General features: G+C 42.3%; 1 protein-coding gene across 2 annotated transcripts in view; it reads right to left on the bottom strand.

Moving 5' to 3' along the window:
* The window catches only part of BCL2L13 (BCL2 like 13), a 42,176-nt gene that overhangs the window by 6,799 nt on the left and 22,158 nt on the right, over positions 1–13,219 (bottom strand). For both annotated transcript variants that reach the window (XM_042889755.1, XM_042889756.1), the window contains one exon: positions 10,739–10,882. In XM_042889755.1, the coding sequence (XP_042745689.1) occupies positions 10,739–10,882 (144 nt within the window). The remainder of the gene's footprint in view (positions 1–10,738; positions 10,883–13,219) is intronic.

Genomic DNA, 13,219 nt, shown 5'->3' with positions numbered 1-13,219 from the left:
TACATTATGTGCAGAACAACCTACAATGGGTGTGATAACACAAACAGAATCAGTAGCTAGGGGCTGAGAGGAACCCCAGAGTTTGTCTGTGAGGCCAGAAGCAAAGACTCGATTACCCCCTTGCTCCTAACAAAACCATTTGCCAGTTTGAGCATTTTACCAGTTCCTACAGAACCGCAGCCCTGCCAGTACAAATTCTTTTCACAAGTATCAAGGTTTCCTGTACAGTCCCATCATAACATAAAGCACTGGAAAGAAAAGAAAAAAATCCATTATTTTTTCTTCTCCCTGCCCCACTCCACAATCAAAAGGTGTCCCAAAGCACTCCAGGCAGTTGTCCCCCTCTTTTAAATCCTTTCCGACACCTATGAATTTGGGTCTTGGTTCTGCTCGTCCTTCACCTATGGCACTGAGACACCTCTTTGGTTATCCACAACTTTTGTGTGGATCCAAGCAGTGATCTGACGAGGAACAGCTCCAAATTAAAAATAAACATACTGTTTATCCTGATGAGTTGTTTTTAAACCCGATCAGTTTCCAGTTAGGTCTGCCAAGACGCTCCAGTGTGCGACTGAGGGTAAATGGAAGCCAGCAGCTGCTCTTGCTCACACTGATGCCAAAAAATGCTCTATCTATCCCAGTGCCCTGCTTCCAGAGTAGAAGGAAAATGCATTTCAGCCTTGGTAACTCCCAGTCATCACTCAGTTCCTAACACGCAAGGAATTCAGTGCCTACAAGTGAATGGTTTCTAACCTTCAGTGGGCATATCAGCAGAGCTGATAGCAGCGAGGCCAGAAGCAAAGCGCTCTCTCCCTGAGAAGCGTGAGGGGCCAGGCTCTGCCTGCACAGAGCCTCTGGAAGAGGGAAGGATCTCCACACCAACAGAACAAAACAGAACTAAACAGAGCCATGCAGGCACAGGAGAGAAAGAGCAAACACTGTTCATCACTTGTACTAACTGAAGAGCAAATGAAGCAGGAACGGACCTCTGGCTAAAGCACTGAAGTGGGACTTGAGAGATCTGGGGAGCTCACGGGCAGTAACGTTTTAATCTCTCATGGCATGAATTATCACCACATCAATAAACCTTGTGAAAAGGGGTCAGCATACCTCAGAGAGAGCATAGGAGTGAGGTTTCTCTATTCATTCCCCAGCAACACCCTGCTGTTTTACCAAATTCAATGGTCTCATTTCTGGACCCTTCAGTACAACAGTGCCTGTACTACAGCCTGCACTGAGAACATAAAGACTTCACAATGTATCTTGGCAGGGACAGGATCTGAATCTCATCTTCTCGGCCCATGGACTTTTGGAAGATAATTATGCACTAAAAGAAGAAATTGGCAGAACACTAAAGGAACTTATCTTCATAAATTCCTTTAAATAGCTTGGGTACATATATGGATCACCTGGATCAGTGACAGGTTCAGAAACTCTGCAAAGAAATGATACACATAAATCTTCAGGAGGAAGGCTGAAAGTGATCATGTCCTTCACTAAGTAGTTAAAAGGTGGAGGCAAAGTCTCGATTCAGAAGGATATATAAACCAATAAAGCATTACATTCATAAAGTGGTCAGACACCCCATATACACCAACAAAGCAAGTTCTCTTCTATCAGCACTGACTGAAAACTCAAGACTTCGGTACCCTCTCAAAAGTTGTGCTTCACTATGAAACCCATTTTTTTTTTTCCAAATGCACTGCACACCATTAAACCAAAACAGAGCTCTGTCACTGAAGAAGAAGCAAGCAGCATTGTAATGTAAGGGCAATGAAAGAGAAGACCCAAGAAGTGGGAGTAAATGCAGAGGCTACAGAGCCTGAATGCTGCAGGTGAGAGCCGCAATGAGGTCATTCTTCATGGGGCACCCACAAATGGTTTGGCAAAGATAAACAAATAGCACAGAGTACCATCACAGCAACCATGTGGACCTGCAGCTCCCCCAGACCAAGCAAAATACCTTAGCTCAGTGTGATATGATTGCTGGAAGCAATGCTGACGTGTAAGGATGAGGCATTAGTTATTCCCGAGTTGGGGCAATTTTTAAATGCCATATGATTTGCTGAAGCACTTTCAACTGGAGAGATATCATTCACAGAACACAGGTAAAATCTGTGCACATAACATGGGGTAACATGCTAAACTGCTTTGGAAAGGGTAAGGGAACGAAGAAGGGACAGCAAAGGGGGAACATGGGCATTGAAGCCTTCATTAATTCCTGTAGAAACCACACAACCACCTTGCCTTCATCAGAATGGATGGGCCTAAGAGGCTCATGCTTTACTGAAAAGGACGTGATCAGCGACTGCCTCCCCATAAATCAGAGCCTTATAAAGCTCAGGCGAGCCCTTTCTGCAGTAAGTTGTCACAGACAACTTCACTTTCATGTCAATGCCTCGGGGACAGAACTCTCTAAGCCTGAAGAAACTGACTGCCCAACAGTGAAAACAAGGTGGAAAGCCAACGTATTGAGCATCAATGTGTAATTCCAATAGTTCACTAAACGTTTATGAAGTTTTAATTGAGAAGTCCAACAGTCCAACATTCTTTAGGATAGATGATTAACATTTCTTAAGCTGAATTAAGAGTTAATTCAGCAAATTAAGAGGATAAAGCCAGGATTTACTACTGATTTGGTTGGGGTTTGAATTTTTGTGTGTGTGTGTTGTGTTTTTCTTTTAAAGCAGCAGCAATAAAAACTGAATGACATTCAGGACAGTTCTTTTGATTCATCTGCAGATGTGACCCAGAAGCAAAGCTCCAACAAACAGATTAATTCAGGACAGGATGGAACATTTGGAAGGATTTTTAATAACTTTGGGCCTTATATAAGCCACACTGTTTTGATTTAATGGTTAAAAAAAAAAAGTACGTATGTCTTTCTTTATCTGCTTCATCTATTGTAAATGAAGGGATCATCTAGTGCTCCAGACCAGAAAAATCCAAGTTCTGCTTTTTTAAATGATGGACGGGACACTTGTAAACTCAGAGTGCTTTTCCTCCAGCATTCTTACACAGAAGCCAGAGGACATCCTTCACTGTACCACGCTGCACCACCACTCCTGATTCCAACTACTGCCACTTGAGGGAAGAGTTGGCACAAGTCATGGTAAGGGGAAGGAGAACCAGACAGTTCCCCTCTTAGCTTGAACATAAGCAGGGTGGTCCACAGTACATGCAGCAGCCTTGAGGAGAGGATAAACTTAGTTCTGTTGAGAACTGCAGATATAAATTGAAGCTCCAGAAGCCAATCACTGCATGTGATCTATGGGGATCTAAGCAAGCGTCAGTAATCTGAACTTTGCTGAAAAGCAGTCTCAGCAGTGGATCCAGAACACTGCCAACCTTTAACATATAGTCAGAACTTAGGAATTACTTGAAATCATATCTCGGTTTCAATTACGATTTCAAGACAGTAAACAGAAAAATAAAAAAAATCAAGACCTAGAAACTGATGCTCATGACAACAACAGTACTGTTTTTCATAGTCTTCTAATTAGTCTGTTATTAATTTCATACAAACTGATTTACTAAGGTAGTTATTTCTGCTATACAACAAAAACGATTCATAAGAAAAGAAAATCTTACATACCAGTATAATAATTTAAATCTCATTTATGTGAGGCTGTTTCTGGTGGAAACAAATTAAATTCTGATTGTCTCAAAGATAACAACTTTTTTTTTTTTCCCCTAGAAAAGCAGTGTTATGTCTGTAAAGGAGGTGTTGTTAAAGAATGGAAAGAGATACCCATGAATGCACCTAACAGAGCACTTACTTCACCTTAGGGAAGACTTCAAAAGCCCAGCCTTGTAAGTCCACAAGAGCAAATGCATCTAAAATGACTGTTTCTAATTGCTGCAGAAGCTGCGACTAGAAATTACTAGCTGTGAGGAGATTAGGTGTTTAAGAACTGGAAACCAGAAAGACAAAATTAAGTCCCCTACATTATCACCAACTTGACCAGTATTACACCATTTCCTTCACATCACCTCCCCATAACTTTAAACACAGAGATTTTACTTGTGTTTTAATATTCTGAAAAGCTTGACTGGTCTACAGTTTCAACAGCTGACTGTCTGCACAAGGAATGGTTTGGGTAGGAAAATCATTTGAAATTAAGCCTCAAAAAACAAAGAAAAAGAGCCAGAAAAGCTGTAGAGCCAAGCAAGCCAGCAATATACCCCAAATCTTGTTTGCATCCAGAACAGGAAAAATTTTGTGCATAGGGGTCAGAGAGGAGTGCCACCTTGTGGGAGAAGAAAAACAAAAAGAAATCTATTCTGCCACTATGGTGCCTTTTCCCTGTTTTCTCTACAACCAGATGGACTGAGAGCAGCCCTGCAGAAAAGGACTTGGTTGTTCCAGCAGATGAAAAGCTGGACATGAAGCAGAAGTGTGCACCCACAGCCTGCAAGGCCAACTGTGTTCTGGGCTGCATCAACAGAGAGGTGGCAGCAGAGAGAAGGGAGGGGATTGTCCTCCTCAGCTCTGCCCTGTGAGGTCCCACCTGCAATACTGCATCCGGGGGCCTCCAGCACAAAAAAAAAAGATGTGGAGCTGTTGGAGTGGGTCCAGAGGAGGGCCTTGAGGATGCTTAGAACAGCTGCCCAGAGAGGGTGTGGTGCCCCATTCCTGGAGGCATTCAAGGCCAGGTTGGATGGGGCCCTGGGCAGCTGGAGCTGCTGGGTGGCAGCCCTGCCCATGGCAGGGGTTGGGACTGGGTGATCTTTCAAGTCCTGTCTAACCCAAGCCATTCTGAGATTCTATGTAAATCCCCAAGAAAACCCCTCGCAGTACAGGAAAAAATGCTGTCAGGAAGTGGAATGTTCCAGAACAGCAATATTTACTATGATAAAAATAATGCAAAACACTCAACATAGCTAGGAAGTTCCTCAGGCTCAAGTATTCACTTTACCTTGTAACATAATTTATCAAAGAGAAACGAGATGAGGCTCAGTGTTTTTTTTTCCTACACATCAGTGCCACAGCAGCAGTATAAGTAATAGGAAACCATCAGCTGCATTTGTGCTTAAAAATCTAGTGTCTGAAAAACAGGAGGCAATGAATTATGAACTTGCCCACATCCTGGAATCCCAAGAGAGCTCCCTCTGATGAAATAAGCAAATTTCCCACAGTAACAAGTTTCACCAGAGCTGAGAGTATGAGCTCACAAACCTCAGGTCTAAAACGGTTCAAAAATAACAGCGGCATTAAAAGCCCCCGAGACGTTCATTCACTGTAGCATTCATCTTCATGAAACTTAAGGTAGGTGGAGACAAGAAAAACAGAGCAGAATACACAAACAGAACTGTATCAGACTTAAAACTTTCTATTAAAAGAATGGGGGGAAGGGGGAAAAAAGAAGACAGTCAAATGTTCATCTGAACCAAATAAACCACACTGATATTATAGACACTGCTTTCATCCCCTTCAAGGACTGTTTTGGCCTGCAGAAATGATCCTATTACTTTTCCCTGTCCTCCAGCATAACCTCTACTACCTGCAGAGTGCCAATTCCAAAGCAACAGCTCATGAGGCTTTAATCTTAGCTGTGTATGCTGAAGCAAAATCAGTAATTTAGAGACGACTTCTTTAGACAGACTGATTTGAAGCTGCTGAAAGGAAAAAAGACAAGGAGACCTAGTTGCTCAGTCATTTGCCATTTAAGCTCCTTCTCTTTCAGCCACGGTGCCTAAAAAAATCTGTTCCTGTACTAAAGAAGTTACACATAAACAAAAGTGTATATTTCATTGCCATTTTCCAAGACAGAAATAAACTATAATTATTTTGAAAGGAAAATTCCTATATAAATCTTCTCTAATTAGATTGCCCTTTTTTGCATCTCTACCATGTTAAATTTTCTTCTCCTTCCTCCAGCGTAGAAGGTCTGTCTGTTTTTGCATTGTCATTCTCAAGGCAGACACCTGGACTGCTGCTCCAGTTGCACAAGCTGCCTGCCTCCTTTCCCTGGGATGACAAGTGCCTCTTTACCCTTGTCCAGACAGTTAACAGACTCCAGCACACAGATTATTCGATCAACAGCAGCAAAGAAAATGTCAAGAACAGCAGAAAATCCCAAATCAAAACACAGGAGAGAAAGAACAGCCCTTCTAAAGATAAGAAACTATTAACACTATGCACACTTCAAGGAAATTTATCATCTTCAACACATGCAACGGCTAGTCAAACTCAAATTCAGATCTGAACATCCTGAGACGGGAACACTGGGAGGGCAGAGACAATTTCAGCTATTGTCAAAAATACAAATAGCAGCCTCCCATTGAGAGGTTACCAGCTGAGCCTGACCATGCACTCATTTCACATTTCAAACAACTGAAAAGCAGGTAGGCTTGTAACAGGAGAGAGAACCTGGGAAAAAGCACCTAGCTTCCAAGTAATCTTATGCCTTTTCTTCTTTATATACATCCTCAGATATATGAAATCTAGCCACTAAAAATCATAATATACAGAGCTCGAGAAGAAATAAATTATTTGGAAGGAGGGATGGGAAAGGAAGAGGAAAAAAACCTTACCAACTGACTGGCCTTACTGTGCACTTTTGCAGGAGACCAAGAATTGCTTCTGATGCAGCAGCATTCAGTCCTGGAGAAGTCAGACAGAGGAAAAAGGGAGGGGAAGTAAGAGGAGGGAAAGGGAGGGGATAGGAGGAGATGGGAGGGGAGAGTGTGTACACTGCACGTCAGTCTGTTGAGCCCTAACATTGGTCTCTGGAAACAGAAGAATGAAATTACTGCCAAATCAAGCTGGGAATTGGTTTGTGATGGTTCAAAATGATAAGGAAACTGGATTCTAGGATTCATTTGGGATCAAAACAGCATCAGAAGAAAGAAATGTCTATCCTCACACACAGCTATTCAGTGCACTTGAGATGCCAAACATGCTTTTGCTCCAAAGAGAGATTGTACATAAAGTCAAGCAGAGTAAAATGCTAGTGCTACAGCAAAACCCTTCCCTGCAGCTGGTGTAAAACACAGAAGGTGCAGAAGAAAGCAAGATTACATTGCTTTCCTATGGCCTTCTAAACACAGCTTGCAGCTAGCTGCAAATCTGTGAGACTGTAACCCAGATGGGAGTAGTCGTTTCAGCCCTTCATTCATCGACATCTATGTGACAGCTGCATCCAAACACAACACGCAGCACACTGAGGACAGGCAGCCCTTTTAGAAGACTTACACAACAGCCAGAATCATAATATCAGAATATCATACGCCCTTCGAAGTGAAAATATGCCAGCCATTCTCCTACTAAGCAGTCATTACAACACAGTCCCACTCCTTTAATTTAACAATTAAGGGGATAAAAAATTTAGTGCCTGAAGGAAGAATGGGAAGGGAACACTCACTGCTCAACACGTCTCATCACTACATCTCTACATGACAGAGAAAAAAATAAATAAATCCAAAGGATACTTCTCACCTTAGAGGCTTTACAGCTGGCAGCTCAAATTTCCCATTTCTCACAAGCCACGCTGATTTATTGAAATCTATTTCCCAACTATCGATTTTTTCAATCTTTATTCCCTTGAGCTAGCAATTTTGCTTCTCATAACTGTTGTTTATAGTCCTCGGTCAGATGCTTTCCTGGATGTACAACACTCCTGAGCCCACCAAATAGCTTGAAACCCTGTATGCAGGCAGAATCTCAGGAGCTCTTCAAGCTCTACAGCAGCAGCACAGTGTTATACAGCAAATGGATGATGCAACTCCACAGTGTTCTGACTCTGCAGAACAGCAGCTTGGAAAGCAGACAGGCTCAGCTAGCCCCTGCTCTTCCCACTGACTACTTTTCTTCTGTCAAAGGTAGGCTTCACTCAAAAAACTGAGGAGGATCCCAAATTACACGGTGCCAAGGGATGCAAGAGAACCTGATCAGATTACAGACATTTTTCAATTCACCATTGAAAAACAGGCTCCCATAAAGCTCTCCTTTGCTCCACATCTACAAAACACTAGGTAGGCTGTTCTAGTATCTTTTCAGTTTCAAGCAAAATACCTGTCATACGTAAGAAATACATGTTTGAAGTAATGGAAAACCCAAATCTCTTACTGTCCTAACACCATAATTCACCGGAGACTCCTGGGTTTATAAACTGCCTTTATGGCACTAGCAAAGTATAACTGACAGCTTGATCTGGCACACAGCACTCCTGTGGCAGATGCCTCTCTTATGAATTCAAAACACTTGCGTAACAGCTAACAGCCTGCCGTGCAGCTCCCCCCAGCCCTGCTCAAAAACATACATCTTCCACTCCCTGCCCTTCGCACGGACGTTCCCAGAATACAATCCCACAGATTCAGAACAAACTGAGAAGAACGTCACCCTATAGAAATGAACATTCTCCTTACAGGAAACAGAAGACAGTAAAACCATACATTCCCTTTCTGCAAGTAAAACTGCAAACAAGGTGGGCCTCGAGCCCCATGCCCACAGCAACTCACAAAGGGTTAGCATGGCTACGTTAATTCAGTTGGAAAGGATTTTCATCACCTTGCCTCTTTCCTCGCCTCTTCTGCTGTTTCAAAAATAGCTCTGGCTTGTTTGCTGCACCGCTTATGTCAGTCTGATTTTATGCCTGAGTGGATGTATACAGACAAGTTTGTAGCCCATTAAACGCAGACTACCCAGATCTGTACATACATGCACAGTCACACAAACACAAAGCACATCCCCCTCCCTCGGAGGCTATGCTGGAAAGCTGCTGTGTTCAGAGGCTTTGTGCTGTATTAAGTATGTTTATAGCAGGCCTCACATGGGGGCTAGAAAACAGATCACTACCTTCCTGAGATAAAAAACAAAACAAAACCATAAAGACAAAATAACACTACTACCCACTCCTCTTAAAGTTGATGTCTTAGTTTCAGCAGGGATGGAACTGTTTTCTTTAGAGTGTCTGGTACAATGCTATATTTTGGTTCTAGGAGGAAAAACGATGTTGATAACACACTGATGTTTACAGTTGCTGCTAAGAAGTGCTGTAGAGAGCCAAGGCCATTCTCAGCAAAGGACCCAAGTTGTTCAGCTGACTGCAACTGGCCAAAGGGATATTCCACACCATGTGACATCATGCAGAAGCAGTCTTGAAGGGGGTGAGGGTTCATCTCTCTCTCTCTCTCTCTCTCTCTCTTCCGCTGCTCAGGGGGTTAGCTGGGCATCAGTCAGGGGGTGGTGAGCAATTGCTTGTGCAACACTTGTTATATACATTCATACATATACATGCATATATATAAACATACATACACACACACATACATATTGTCATAAATGTTATCGTTTTCCTTCACTCCATCCTAGTAGATAGTTTTATCCCAACCCATGAGTTCCACCTTTTTTTTTCCCTGATCCTCTTCCCCACCCTACTGGGAAGGGGAAGGAGTAAGCAAAAGGCTGTGGTGCTCAGCCACCTGCCAGCTTAAACCACAACAGTCAAAAGTAAGTGCCTTCCCTGTGAGAAAAAGACTTTGAAATGGAAATGCATTTATCAGTGACTCAAGGTCATTTGGATGCATGCTGTTCGGTTTTTCTGTCCATTAAAGATAAACCCTCCACCCTCCCACCCCACCCCCAAGAGGTTTTGAACACTATTAACCACAATTGCCAAGAAGTGAAAGCTTTTAGGGAGGTACAGACATACAGAAATTCTGGAACTAACTACTCCTACAGAAAATTTCAGGTAAACTCATGAAATCTGAGGCGCAATTCAAATGAGATTTTTCCTACTAATGCTTTTTAATCACTGGGTTTTCCTGAAGAGCTTTATTTTTTATAATAAATCAACTTGCATTTTCCTAATCCCAGATTAATTCCATTCAAATTTGGTATCCCTCCCAAGCCCAGTAATCTAAAGCTCAACCTCCTTTAGCAAAGCTCTGCTTTCAAGACACAGCTCAACAGCTGTGAGCTATCTGATGTATTTTAAAATGTAACTTGCTTAGCAGGCCATGACTCTGGAACATTGGTTACCGTGAATCTAAAGATTTCTACAAGGAAATGCAACACAAAGAGATCTTGATTGTTCCTATGTAAAATTCAATCTATGTTAGCTACTTTGTCACTTATTATAAAAATAAATTCGTACCTCTCGGCATTTCTGTACTAAGTGCTCCCCAATTAGTTACCTGCTAAAAACCCTCTGAAATTTAAGAGGAGGAAAAAAGCATAGACCATTTGCAGCAGTCACTGTAGCATGCAGACAAGATTAAAAAGATGATGCTCTCAGGCACGGTATCTCTTCTGCTAAGAGTATCTGCATGTAAATGCAATTCTGTATATTAACAGGAAAGAGCATTCGAACAAAAGCTCAACCATGTGGCAGTGTATTAGCATCTTGACACACAGTGTATGGAAACTATGACTTCACTTCTGAGGACATTTTCTATATCAACAGCAATTTAACAAACCAGACATGCAAAGAACTGGAACAAACTGCCTGCGGAAATTGTGACATCCAATCACACAGATCTTTAATGTGAATAGAAGCAACGAATGGGTAAAAGTCATTTCTGCCTTAGGGTAGAGAGGTGAAATACATTACTGCCTGACAGACCCCTTTCCAACTGCATGAACAATATGGTTGTAACCTCTTGCCTTTTTTTTTTTTCCTGAGGCATCCTCTCACAGATTTATTTCCATCAACTCCTTTTAGCTTTCAATGCTAGCACCATGCTTAGAAATAAGCTTTGAATAAAACATGGAAATTCAACTTTATCTTCTTACCCAACCTCCTTGTTGAATGATATAGTCTGCAGAATAGTCTTCTAGATACGTCACTCCAAAGTTCACAAGTGCACTCAGTGGTTCCTGGCCTCTTCTGGTTAATTCCATCAGAAATTGCTGTAGCAGAACCAGGGGCACCAAGACCTTCAAAAAAACAAGAATTACAAAAAAATTCAAAGAACATTATCAATACTCCTGAGGCAGGTAAAACAGAAGAACTTATGTGACCTACGGAAATGGTCTGAATTTGGAAGTTCAAAGTTATCAGGGGAATATACACATCATTTTTGTGAAGACAAGATGCAGAAATACAATACAAAACAGTAGGAAAGGAGCACTTAAATCTGATAAAACAAAACATCATGGTGTAATTTGACAGTTTCACAGAAGAAGACTGCAGTGGCTTCCTGAGTACCATGTTTCCACAACACAAGATTCAAGTAAAAAGAAGCAAGAATAGGTCCAGAACTTCCAACATCGGAAGAGACAAAAAGCAATGCTATTGTTTAAAATGCTACACATCCAAACTGTTTTCAAACGGCAAACTCATACTCATTCTTTCATAGATGCATTGCATTGGACAGTCTTTTTAGAAGTTTACACTTGGTTTTCAGACAGGACGCAACCGAATAACTTGGGCTCAAACAGCTATAAGACAAATGGAATTACATCAAGCTGGCAGCCAGACTCTATGATGCTTAACACTGGCAAGCGCTGGGTTCTGAATCTGGAAGGGGGCAATCCTAGCTGTATGTAAAGAGTAAGGGACAAGAGGCAGGAAAGCAGCCCCACAGACTGTGCTCTCTGGCCAAAAGCAAGTTGAACTTGAGTTAGCAATGTGCCCTGGCAGCTACGAAAGTCAACCATACCTTGGGGTGCATCAGGCCCAGCATTGCCACCAGGCAAGGGAAGGGTTGTCCTGCTCTGCGGCCTCACCTTGAGCACTGGGTGCAGTCTGGGGCTATGAAAATGGGGAAGGGTCTGCAGAGCAAGATGTGTGAAGAGTGGCTGAGGTCCCTTGGTTTGCTCAGCGCAGAGAGAGGAGCTGAGGGGAGGCCTGATAGCGGCTGCAGCTCCTCACAGGGAGCGGAGGGGCAGCGCTGAGCTCTGCTGTGTGACAGCGACAGGGCCGAGGGAACGGCATGGAGCTGCGTCAGGGGAGGGCAGCTGGGGGTCAGGGACAGGGGCTGCAGCACAGGGCGGTGGGCATGGAATGGGCTGCCCAGGGCAGTGGGCACAGCCCCAAGTGCCAGAGTTCAAGGAGCCTTTGGACACTGCTCTCAGATGCAGGGTTTGGATTTTGTGTGGTGCTGTGTTGGAGCCAGGAGTTGGACCCAACGATCCTTACGGGTCCCTTCAAACTTAGGGTATTCTACAGTTTTATAAACTCCTCACAGCACAATAAGATTACAAGCCTAGTTCAAGTGATAAATACACAGCCCTCTCTACACTGAACTCTCTCTTGTATGCCAAATTTACTTTGTACAGAAATCCTTGCCTTCTTTCCTACCCCTTCTTCTCCTTTCAACCTTTTTTTGTATTTAACAGAACACACAGCCTTAACTCAAATGTGAATTCCTCTAGAAAATGCACTAACTCACCTCCTTAATATAACATAGTTCTAGATGCTTCCTTCTGAAATTATGTTATTGTTTGCCTTAACAACATGCAGTTGAACTTTTAAACTCTACATTTATTCTTCATGCGAGTGGCCCTCTGGGCAAAGTTTATGTAGCACTTTGCCAAGTTCAGGAAAAACTGGTATGAACTGAAGCCATTAGCATCCGAGAAAGCTTTATTACCATACAAGAGAAAGTCCTACTAATTTTACTGCATCTAGTTTGTGACAACTGCATTGTACTTCTATTCTCTGTAAATGCTGAAGAGGATCATTAGAACGCTGCAAATCAGAACGTTGTTTTCTGCCCACACAAGGTAGATCCAGGTTAATACGTTTGCTCAGATTGAACTCCAAGTGCCCCTTCCTTCTCCAGTCTCCTCTTTCAGCCTGATCTTCTTTTGTGTAAATATCTTCCATTACTATTCCCAGAAATCACACCTTGGGAACCAAAGCTGGAGGAAGAAGCACAAGAAGAGTGGGCACTTGGCTGGATTTGACATTTGTACTAAATCCATGGTGGAGTCACATTCAGATGGATCCAATGGATCCCTAAAAATAAATAAGGTATTAAAAATGCCTGTAATCTGATAAATTTAAGACATTCCAATTGATTAAAAATAGAGGGAGTCCAATACTACAGAGGACAGGTAATATTATTGTTCTGGGAAAAATAGTTAACACTTCATTCACTTAACTAGAAATGAGATGGTACTTGAATTTTAAAAGCTTTGTGGTTTCTTAGCTTTTTTCTTTTTTTTTTTTTTTTGAGTTTCTTGTAATTAATATTGAACCAGAGGCAGAAAAAGCTGCAGGCTTACTGCTATGTGAATAAGCATAAGCCTAAGGAGCAGGTCAAGGTA

Source organism: Lagopus leucura, unplaced genomic scaffold (genome assembly GCF_019238085.1).
Source record: "Lagopus leucura isolate 7727_CA_CO unplaced genomic scaffold, USGS_WTPT01 Super-Scaffold_100159, whole genome shotgun sequence".
In the NCBI taxonomy this organism is placed as follows: Eukaryota; Metazoa; Chordata; class Aves; order Galliformes; family Phasianidae; genus Lagopus; species Lagopus leucura.
Note: the sequence above shows the minus strand (reverse complement) of the source record. Positions and strands in the feature narration are given on the sequence as shown.